At 41.2% G+C, this 10,828-nt stretch overlaps 1 protein-coding gene across 1 annotated transcript; it reads left to right on the plus strand.

Annotated features, from left to right (window-relative positions):
* The first annotated feature begins 2,324 nt into the window (after positions 1 to 2,324).
* Positions 2,325 to 8,898, plus strand: LOC122880975. Its single transcript, XM_044206556.1, has 2 exons — positions 2,325 to 2,464; positions 5,384 to 8,898. The coding sequence occupies exons 1-2, from the start codon at positions 2,446 to 2,448 to the stop codon at positions 6,871 to 6,873; spliced, it is 1,509 nt and encodes a 502-aa protein (XP_044062491.1). The 5' UTR covers positions 2,325 to 2,445; the 3' UTR covers positions 6,874 to 8,898.
* Positions 8,899 to 10,828: the final 1,930 nt, after the last annotated feature.

A 10,828-nucleotide genomic window follows, 5' to 3' on the forward strand; every position in this document is an offset into this window, starting at 1 on the left:
GATGTATGGGGAATGATCAGAAGAAGTGGAATTAGGAGAAACAAAATAATACCGGTGTTTGTGTTTGTGACCCTCTGCCTCCCCCTCACGCCCAGGCCCGTGGCAGGGGTCCTTGAGCTGCTCATTCCTCTGCCCCCGAGCCGGAGTTTGCCAATAAAGGTCACAAGCTTTACTTGGCCTCTGAGCATCTTCTGTCTGTCGCTACACCCTCTGACACACAGGCTGTTTCAGATGTTAGCGTGCCTGACCAGACTAGCCACGTTAGTTCCACCCGGTTAGGGATTGGGTCCCCTTTTCCTGTCATTTGTGTATCTGCCCAGCGAGTCAGAGTAAGGGATATTTTCCTCATCTAGCCCTTGCGAGGGCCCGCTCGTCGCTGCTTTCATGCTAATAGGGCCTCCACAGTGGTCGCTGCTCGGCCCCTAATTAAAGCTGCAAGCAGTGATGAACGGGCCCTCACACCTTAACCGCATGTCGGGGTGCGACGCAGCCTCTGCATTGCTGCCGTAGGTTGTTCAACGCAGCTCTGAATTTTCACGTGTTCTTGACACTGCAGGTTGGAGTTAAGTGTTACTTGCTGTGTCCACTCTGTGGCGCTAGAGAACACCCACAAATTACATGTCATGTTCCAGTATATCAAGTGTATACCACACCCTGAAATTTTCACATAAGGCTTACTTCCTGTTGCCAGTGGGTGGTGCTATGACTGACTGACTGACTGACTACTGGCATGTGGATGTCTTCAGGTTGGGACAACTATTAAACATGTGAAGTTTGGGGTAAATTTGACCATGGAGACTCAAACAACTTCCTTTTTGTGGTGAAACATCAAAATTTGATGCCACGGCCTTCAACAAAAACTCGCACTTTTCATCGCAAAGGTCTTTAGATTGCACTGCAAAAATCTGAAGTCAATCCGATTAATTCTCTTCATTCACTTGGGGGTTGATAAACAACAATTCCTTGCATGCCAATAGGGTCCTCGTAGTGGTTGCTGCTCAGGCCCTAATTAAAGCTGCAAGCAGCGATGTGCCTCACACATGTCTGGGTGTGCCACAGCCGTGTTGCTGTTGCCAGAGGTCAATAGACATGGTTCTGAAGTGGCACATGTTTTGGACGCTGCACAAAGAACTTAAATGTCACTTCCTGTGTCCGCCACTTGGTGTTAGAACACCCACTCATAAGTTACATTCCAGTATATCAAGTGTACACCACACCAATAAATAATAATAAATAATAAATGAATTTAATGTAAATCAAGTGATTAGTCACACAAGGCTTCCTGTTACCAGTAGGTGGCGCAATGACTATTACTTCTAATTGGAATGTGACCTTAGGCCGGGACTCTAAACATGTGAAATTTGGGGCAGATGTGACGATGTGGAGTCGAGGTAGCACTGTTACAAATTGCGAAACATGGAAATTCAAAGCCACGCCACGGAAACGCCATTCAACATATACTCAATCTTTAAGCAAGTTTTCAGAGAGCTATGAGTGCTTGAGCAGATCTAGTGTACATTTAAATGTATAGCAGATAGTTAGTCACAATAATAAAGAATCTAACAAAATTAACTGATGAGCTAGAGCAGTAAAAATACGCTACTAGTAACACACACACACACAAACACTGGTGACCGGAAATGAGAACTTACATTGATATAAAAAGGATGAGCGAAATGTTCTTGCATGAGTAGGCCTACAAAAGGCAATGTACCAGTATGTAAAAATATTTTACACACACAGATGCTAGCATGTTTGTTATAATCCACAAGAGTGTTGTACAGAACACAAACATTGATGATTTTGCTTACAGAATTACTAATAGACAAATCTGGGTTTGCAGCTTCAATTCAATTGTATTTATATAGCGCCAATTCATAAAAGGATTTTATTTTTTAAGCACTTTGGCCAAAATCTGTCACTTTGGTTCAGTAGGCTGTGAGACAAGTCAATTTCCACAAAAAACAGATTCACTATTTTTAATCTTGTGTAAAAACTGTTCACCACTCCATTGAATATTCATCAAATGTGGCAGGACGAGTCCAAAAAACAAACAATGAATTGATTCCACTAACAAGTGTTGTGTGTAAATGTAAAGAATTGTGCAGCCTTTTGTGGAGGTGTGCACTCCAAATGCTTTCCAGGTGAGTATGTAGTCCATGACCAACTCAATTGAAATACCACAAGTACAGGAATGCTGCCTCACATGTGACACTGAACACCAGCGTGGGGCAGAGATCTCAGAGATTAGGTCAGAATTACCTGGAAGGAGAATACAGAAAGGACAAACCGGTAGTGGGTGTGTCCTGTATGGGCTGCTGTCATATAAACAGGGAAAAAGAAGCACTTGAGTGCTGTCGACTCACTTAAGACACAGGTCTTGAGAAAGCCTGACATAACTCAAGCAGAGAGGATTCGTCAGTCTACTGCCCATCTCAGAACAACATGGCACAGACTAAACTGGGTAAAGACATGTCCACTTTCTAAATCGGCATTTTCATTAATCTCTGTTAATGACTGAAAGTTGCAATATATGGTTGCTTTGCTTGTGTAAACTGTGCTTAACAAATCACAAAAAATGCATATTTTGTGATTGTGCTTTGAGTACTTTCATTTTCTACATGCTATGTATACATTTCATTTTTACTGACAGGGGGGTTACAATAATAGCATGAAAACTATTCAGACCTTTACTGTTGCGTGTATGTCAAGCCGGGGAACCAGGAAGGCAGGAGTAGGACCCAAATGAAGGAGCAGAGCTGGTACAATGCTTATGGGATGGTCAGGCAGGCAAAAGTCAAATCCAAGGAAGCAGTCCTAATAGGCAAACAAATCCAAGGCCAGGCAGAAAAGTTCAAAAGTCCAAACAACAGGTAAGATCCAGGAAAAACAATGATCCAACACACCAGGAGAACAAAATACCAGAACAAGGCTAGTATGCCTGACACGAGGTACAAGACGATCCAACAAAAAGAGACATTCTTCTTCTTCGCAATGTTTTATGGCAGTTGGCAATCTTTATGGTGCATTACCGCCACCAACTGGAATGGAGTGTGGATCGGGACTCTAACTATACCTTCACTAATAATTAAATAAAAGAAAATAAACTGAAATGAATCCAAAACAACAACAACAAAAAATAAAATATCAAATTTGTTCTCCTAAGATAATGAAACAACAATAAACAACACTTCTCTCTAGAACTTCTTTGTAAAAGATCTCGTAAATCAAACCTCATCTTTATTTCTTTAAGGTTCAGTGTCAGTTCTCTTCTCTCAGCATCATTTTGGACAGTAAATCATAATGTGTTCTACAGTTTCTTCTTTGTCACAGAATGTACATCTTCCTGTATTATGTTTTCCTATTTTACATAATGTGCTGTTTAACCCTGTGTGCCTAAACCGTAGCCTAGATATTATTGTTTCCTTTCCGTTTTCCTCATCACACCTACTTTCCTTTGAATGTTGTATAACCACCTTCCTGTTCTCTCTTCTTCCCACTGCTTTTGCCGCCTTTCTTTCAAATTCTCCTTAACTATGGTTTTCATTTCCATTTTACTAAGGGGTACTGTAATGTCAATGTGCTTAATTTTTGTGGCTTCCTTTGCATACTTGTCAGCTATTTCATTTCCTTTGATTCCTATATGTGCTGGTATCCATACAAATGTCATATTTAGCCCCATCATTTGAATTCTATATAGAGTTTGCTGTATCTCTATTAAGACATCTGGTCTGCTGTCTGAATGGCTGTGCTTCAAGCTGATTAATGATGAGCTGGAATCAGATCATATTACTGCTCTCAAAGGTCTCACTTCTTCCACCCATTGCAATGCTAACAAAATTGCCAGCATCTCCCATGTACACACCGATACTCCATCACTGATTCGTTTCCCAATTTTAATGTTGAAATCTGGAACTATGAAGTGTTCTTTGAAGCATCTGTATACATTTTCACGTAACTGTGGTATATGCTTTCTATATACGTCTGTATTATCTGTGGATGTAAAATAAGCTCCTTATCTTTGTCCTTTTTGCCAAGCCATGTGAGATCTACAGTTGGGTCAGGGAGTATCCAAAGGTGTATTACTGGGAGTGGTACTGTTGGACTAATGTTTATTTCAGTTATTCCTTGTTCTTTTGCTTTCTGCTCAATTGTCCATCCAAAACTTTTTGTTTCTCTCCTCTCCTTTTCTCTACAGGGTTTTAGTGCATCTAGCGTTGGATTATTCATTATGTCCTTTTAAATTAACCCAGTAGTTTAACGATAGCTGTGCTCTCCTTAATTCCAGTAGCATTTCTCCCATTTCCACTTGTAATGCTGATGTTGGGGTAAAGCCTGATTTTGAATGTTGTCTAGTTTTCGGAGAGATGTACTTGCTGCAGGTCCAAACGAAGAGACAAGGGAAGCACACAGACTAAATACACTCAGGTGAAGGGAGACAACAAGACACAGTTGAAACTAATCAGGGCGGAGCAACCAATCAAAACTGGTGGGAAAAGCAAACAAAGACAGGATGCTAAACTACCAGACATATGAGGGGAAAAGAGCATTTCAAAATAAAACAGGAAATACTATACATAAACCCTCAAACCAAGACATTTACTTTTTCTGTTGTTCCTTTTTTCTACCCTTACTATTCCAGTCATAGTTTAATGTCTTTAAGTGTTTAAGTCACATGCAGAGTGTGAACAGATAGGAATCATGGCAGTATGGTGTGTGCTGGCTGAACCTGATCAACCAGTCTGTTGTGAGTCTCTCACTGCAGTTTCGTCATGCATTGCAGACACAGGGTGACTTTAGTGACTTACACATCTCAACAGATTTTTTTAACTGTTACATTTGAATGAAGAAATAGGAATTCTGCTATTCTGTATCATTTAACACATTAAAAATTTGTCCAACTTTGTCCAGTCATTGAAAGGTTTCACATTTCATGTTGTTGTAAACAAGTGGAGACCAATTATACAAAATTAAATGTCAAGAAAATCAATAACTCTACTGGTCACATACATCTTTGTACAAGTACAATGTGCAGTAAAATGCTATGTTACCAAGGTCCAAGACTGTGCAATAGTGAAGTAAAAGCACAATCCAACCAGAGCAGGCAAAATGGTGTCCAGACACAGTGGCACCATGTTTTTCTCCACCAAAGGTCCACCACAGTTTCAAAATTCTACAAATGAAGGAAAATAGAACAACAACAGAAGAATAATTTATTATTAAGTAAATATTAAGTACATAGCCTACAGTACATTATGCTAAACAGGTTAGTAAAATATCCATCTACTAAAAATCAAAGAGAAAACTAAATTAGAGAACCATGGAAAAATAAACTAAGTAACCAAAGTTGAAAGTTTACAGTTTTGTTCATGTCATGTTTCAGGAGCTAGGAGCCCTTTAATGGAGGCAGCAGTGGGGTTTGCACTGGGAGCAGTGGGAGGCTGCATACTGGGAGCTACGGAGGACCCAGTGGACAAGGCCCTGTCAATGATGACTGCAGCCGGTCCACTGAAACCAGTGATGGAGGAAGTCAGGACAGTGGGTGCTCTGGGGATGGGCACCCTTATTGGAGCCACAGCACTGACCACGGCGATGACCTCAGTAGTAGCTGGTGTGATTCTGGCAGCAGCAGTAGCTTCAATGTTCGTGGCCACGAGGAGCTGCAGGGCCTCCCACACAGACTCTGTTGGCATGTGGGCATCAGCAGGACTTGCTGGGGCCTTCGGGACCACTCTCAGCGGAGCAACACTTGGGGTCGCTATTGAATGGATTGTGAAGAATTATGGCATGGTGGGCCTTCTGTGGGCGCTGAGCATATTCACTGTGCTCAAACCACCGTTGCACTTTGTATTTAAGCTCCTCTGGAAGCAGGGAGAGGCCTGTTGCACTCTGGGATCTATAGTCAGGGAGAAGAAAGAGATTGAGATTACAGAGTCACAGCAGAGACAGAGAGTGGCTGTGCAGATAGAGCAGATGATCCTGATGCTGGAGAAGGGAGGCAGCACCAGTGGGATGGAACACAGGACGACATGGGTCACTGAGCGAAGGCAGAGGGAGGAAATAGAGAGGAAGAAGATGGAGAGTCAAGAGGCAGAGATGGAGCAAAGAACCATCCAAGACTGGATCAACACCGTGGTGTTGAAACATGTGGACTTCTTGGCTTTCTCAGGGATACCAATGACAGTGGTTGCCATAGTAACATCAGGGTTTGGGGTGTTTGGTTATGGAGGCCACCAGTCTGTGTTTATAGTGCTTCTGGCTTTGGTTGCAGTCATAGCCTATTTGCTTCTGAAATCTTCTGACTTTAAGTTCTGGATGTTGGTAGGATGCATGGGAATGCTTGCAACGTTCGTCATCGCCATGCTCACCCTACATGCCGGGCAGGTGGTCGTAGCAACTGCCATGAAGATGCAACTGGCAGGGCAGAGTCAGTCCAGAGAAAACATCAGCACTCATATGAACCACCAATCCTCTCTGGAAGCCATGAACGCAGCTTTCTTTGTGGCAAAACTATGTGAGCTGGGTTTGGGGGCTACAGTGGGGGGACCGCTGGTGAGGCTTGCAGCTGGAGAGATGAAAGTCATAGCGGGGGCAGCTTTAGTGGCGTGGGGTTTACTGGCCGGGGTGGAGGGTGTAGCCCCATTGCTGGGGGAAGGGGGGAACGCTGGGGCACTGCTGGGGGTGGTGGGTGCTGCAGGGGTGTCTGTGGGTGCAGCGGCAGCTGTGGCTGGAAGGTGGTCCTCATGGCTTGGAACTTTGGGAACAATTGCAGGGTTAGTTATAGGAGCATTAGGGATGGGAAAATGGCATATTGTCAACATCGGACTGCAGGTGCCTGTGGCCTATGTCTTCGCTATGACCAATCCATTTTAACACATGTTAAGATCTCATAGGCCTACTGTAAAAAATGTTGTCAATGCATTATAAGTTGCCCATGTATCATTTGCACTACCTGTTTTGAGTTACTCTATTTTAAAGGATACGTGTGGTTATATGCTATATTTTTCTTACAGTCAACTAATCTCATGTGCAGAATCCAAACCAACAGTAAATGTATCTAACAAATATTGTGTGTGTATCACAGCCTGATGGATCTTCTTCCTCTGAGCCATAGAGCTCCATTGTTGTCAAGAAACTATTAAAACACATCAGTGAGCCACTCTGTTGCACTGGGTGACATGTTCCTTCATCACCATGAACACACACTGTAGTTTATTCTGACACAGTCAGTGACTCAGTTTGAGTAATGTTTGCTAAAAACTACGGTGAGCAGCTGTTTTAGGTAATTACTGAACCTTTTTTAAAAAAGAGAAACTATATATTTGTGAGGTGAAGATTTACATTCTTCAGTAGGAACCATTGGGCTTAGAGCTGAGTGCCACAGACAGGGTAAAGAAGTCAGAAAGCATTGAGAGACAGACCAACATATTGTTGGTCTCGAACTTTTTGACAATTAGAAAAATATAGAATAACACCAGACTTATCTTTTGACCTGATTCCTATTTCACCATATTTTGCCCATTATACCAATCATTTTGCCAAGAGCTTTTGATCTTTCTTGCCAGATGTGGCTCTAAAACAAACTTAACTTAACAGATCAGTCCCAAAAACCAAATCCTGAGAGCACTACATAGTGTATTTGAATTACACATTTTTGAGAATCTGGGTAACTTAGTCAGATAAGATCCATGCATGTAACTGCACAGGTAAAAAACAAAAAACAAACTTATCTTCCACCCATCACCCTTGGGGATCTTAATAAACACACCTGTATCTGAATAGGGTTCTAGTCACCAACACCCAGGCAGGCCAGATGTAGTAGTGTAGCTCCATAGTGCAGCAGCTGATGATGCTTTAGAATCAGCTCAAAAGAAGAAATAAGACAGGACGAAGGACAACAGGATTAAACTGGACAAAGGTTTTATTCTGTTTTAATTTTGTTTACTATGTTTTTATGAGCCAAGGGATTCTGTCGCTTAAAGAACAGGCCTACTGTTTCCTTTGATGTTGATGTTTTGTATAATATGCCATAGTGTTTTGTATTTTTACGTGTCTGTGCCCAATACCCATTGTATTATAATCTCTCTGTGTAAATTAATGAAAATGAAAATGTAAAGATCTGCCTCTGCTCAAATTCTAACTTTCCAGATTTCAATAGAAGGCTCCATCTAAGGTAAAATAGTCAGTCTGGATCTAGAGAACCAAGCTCTATAGTTATGATTCCATTGGCATATAAAAGCTGCCACTTCTCCTTAGACAATGAATTAGGCTCAACATTGTTGACACACAAGATTTAGGTTAGTTCAGCCAAATGCCTTTTCTCATTAGATTCAGTATTTTGCATGAAAAACTGATTTTTCTAATTCAGTGTGTTCTCTCTGTAAGCTGCAGCTTCAGGAAAGACCTATACATGTTCACAGTTTCTCTTAGGCACCTTCAAGGAACATGTATGGGAATCCTTTGAAATGGTAGTGTCACCTACAAGTGATAAGTAGTATGTGACAGAATGTGGCAAAACCTGTATTTCATGGTGAACTGCTGCATGTCTGAACCCAGCTACAGGTAAAGAAAAAGAAAATTGAACTGTAAAATACAAAGGAAGTCAAACTCTCAGCATCCCTCGTGCCATTTCCTATACAGAAAAATAATGTATAAACATAAATGCCCCTATACCAGTGACACTGTGTCATATGATATATATATGGACATATATTGCAGACACATACAGGTATAACACATATAGGTGTTATAAATACATGTCACATAAATTAAAACAACCATATAATAGATCTTTTATATGTGCCACTGCTTGAATGTGTCTGAGAATTCAAACTGTATTTTTCAATTTAGTAAATAACAACAATAATATAATGTACCATTAAAAAGATTAATATTTGTTGCCGTTTAGTTTTGCTTTTACCATGTGCACCCCCATCTCTTACTCACTCTTTTCTCTGTTTTCATTCTTTTTCCTTTCAATCCCTTTTTTAAAACATTATAAACATGAACCAAAACATAAATGATCTGAACAGGCATGTAAACACACCAATAGTTTTGCTTAGATGTGTCCAGTTTTATCATCCAGTCTGGATATTGATGGGGGTGACAAGGGCATTTTTGTTGCAAGCTATATTTCACAATGAATAGTTTCCCAATGTGAGCCTGTCCTAAGACCTCTCAGTTTGAGACTACATAAATGCATGTCTATAGTAACACAGCTGATGTCCGTCTTAGTATAACAAAGAAAAGCACTCATAGAGGACTCAACTGAGATAAAACGTTATGTGTCTGTGCTGCTTGTCTTTTATCAGTAGTTCTCAAATAACCATGAAAATGTCAATAATCAATGCTGATTATTTCAGGTGTCCCCTCTACAAGGCATCTACACAATGACTTCATAATGATTTAGAAACATCATTATGTAGTCAACTTTTTCTTTCTGTAGAGAAATACACAAAGACTTGCTTCAAATTGTCAGGGACACGTCCTTCAACTATATTAGAACAAGGTAAGAGTGACAGCACAGAAGGACCTTTTACATCCATTACTGGGTCGCCTGTCTCAACAGCGTGTTCAACTTGTTCCAGTGTCTGTCTTGGAGTTCTAAGTTCCACAGCTTCCTCGTAAGGATAGAGCCTTGCCTTTCCATTTCCTCGATCTACCAGTACTCCTTTCTGCAGACAAAATGAACATCCAAATCGCTCCATTAAACTGCTTCATATTTTGAAGCAGAGGGCGAGCAACAGGGGGAGGCACAATGCAAATACCATGTAGAATTTTTTATTTATTTTTTAAATAGAATAGTAATTGTAATGTTGATATTGATAAATTAGTAATAATAGGAATGACAGCTATAGGAAAAATAATGTCAGCATCAGTAACAGAGCCAATAACAACAACTGTAGTAGCAGTTGTCGAGCAGGAACACGGGGGCAGCAGGGGGCCCACAACCACAGATCCAGTCTCTGCAGCTCTGGAGGCAGAAATACCTGCTGAAAGCAAAAGAAGGAGAGGAGAGAAACAAGAAGGGACAAAACTATGGGAGAGAGAAGATGTCGAGTTAGTAACATGCAGTAATGGGATAAAAATGCATACAGATGGAGAGGGAGAGAAGTAGAGAGGAAAGAGGCACATCATGGGAAGTCTCCCGGCAGTCTAGGCCTATAGCAGCATAACTAAGGGATGGTTCAGGACTCACCCAAGCCCCCCCTAACTATAAGCTTCATCAAAGAGGGAAGTCTTAAGCCTACTCTTAAATGTAGAGATAGTGTCTGCCTCCCGAACCCAAACTGGGATCTGATTCCACAGGAGAGGAGCTGAAAACTGAAGGCTCTGGCTCCCATTCTACTTTTGGAGACTCTAGGAACCACAAGTAACCCTGCATCCTGGGAGCGCAGTGTTCTAGTTGGATAATAAGATATTATGAGCTCTTTAAGATACGATGGTGCCTGACCATTAAGAGCTTTGTAGGTGAGGAGAAGGACTTTAAATTCTATTCTGGATTTTACAGGGTGCCAGTGCTAATATTAATATTATAAGGGGCGAGAAGCTAATATTGGAGAGATATGATCTCTTTTCCTAGTTTTTGTTGGTACACGTGCTGCAGCATTCTGGGTCAACTGGAGTGTCTTAAGGCACTTATTCGGGCAGCCGGATAATAAGGAATTGCAGTAGTCCAGCCTAGAAGTAACAAATGCATGCACTAATTTTTCTGTGTCATTTTGAGACAGGATGTGCCTGATTTTTGCAATATTACGTAGGTGAAAAAAGGCAGTCCTTGAAGTTTGTTTCATGTGGGAGTTAAAGTACATTTTGCTGGTACCACAAA

This window comes from Siniperca chuatsi, linkage group LG9, assembly GCF_020085105.1.
Source record: "Siniperca chuatsi isolate FFG_IHB_CAS linkage group LG9, ASM2008510v1, whole genome shotgun sequence".
In the NCBI taxonomy this organism is placed as follows: Eukaryota; Metazoa; Chordata; class Actinopteri; order Centrarchiformes; family Sinipercidae; genus Siniperca; species Siniperca chuatsi.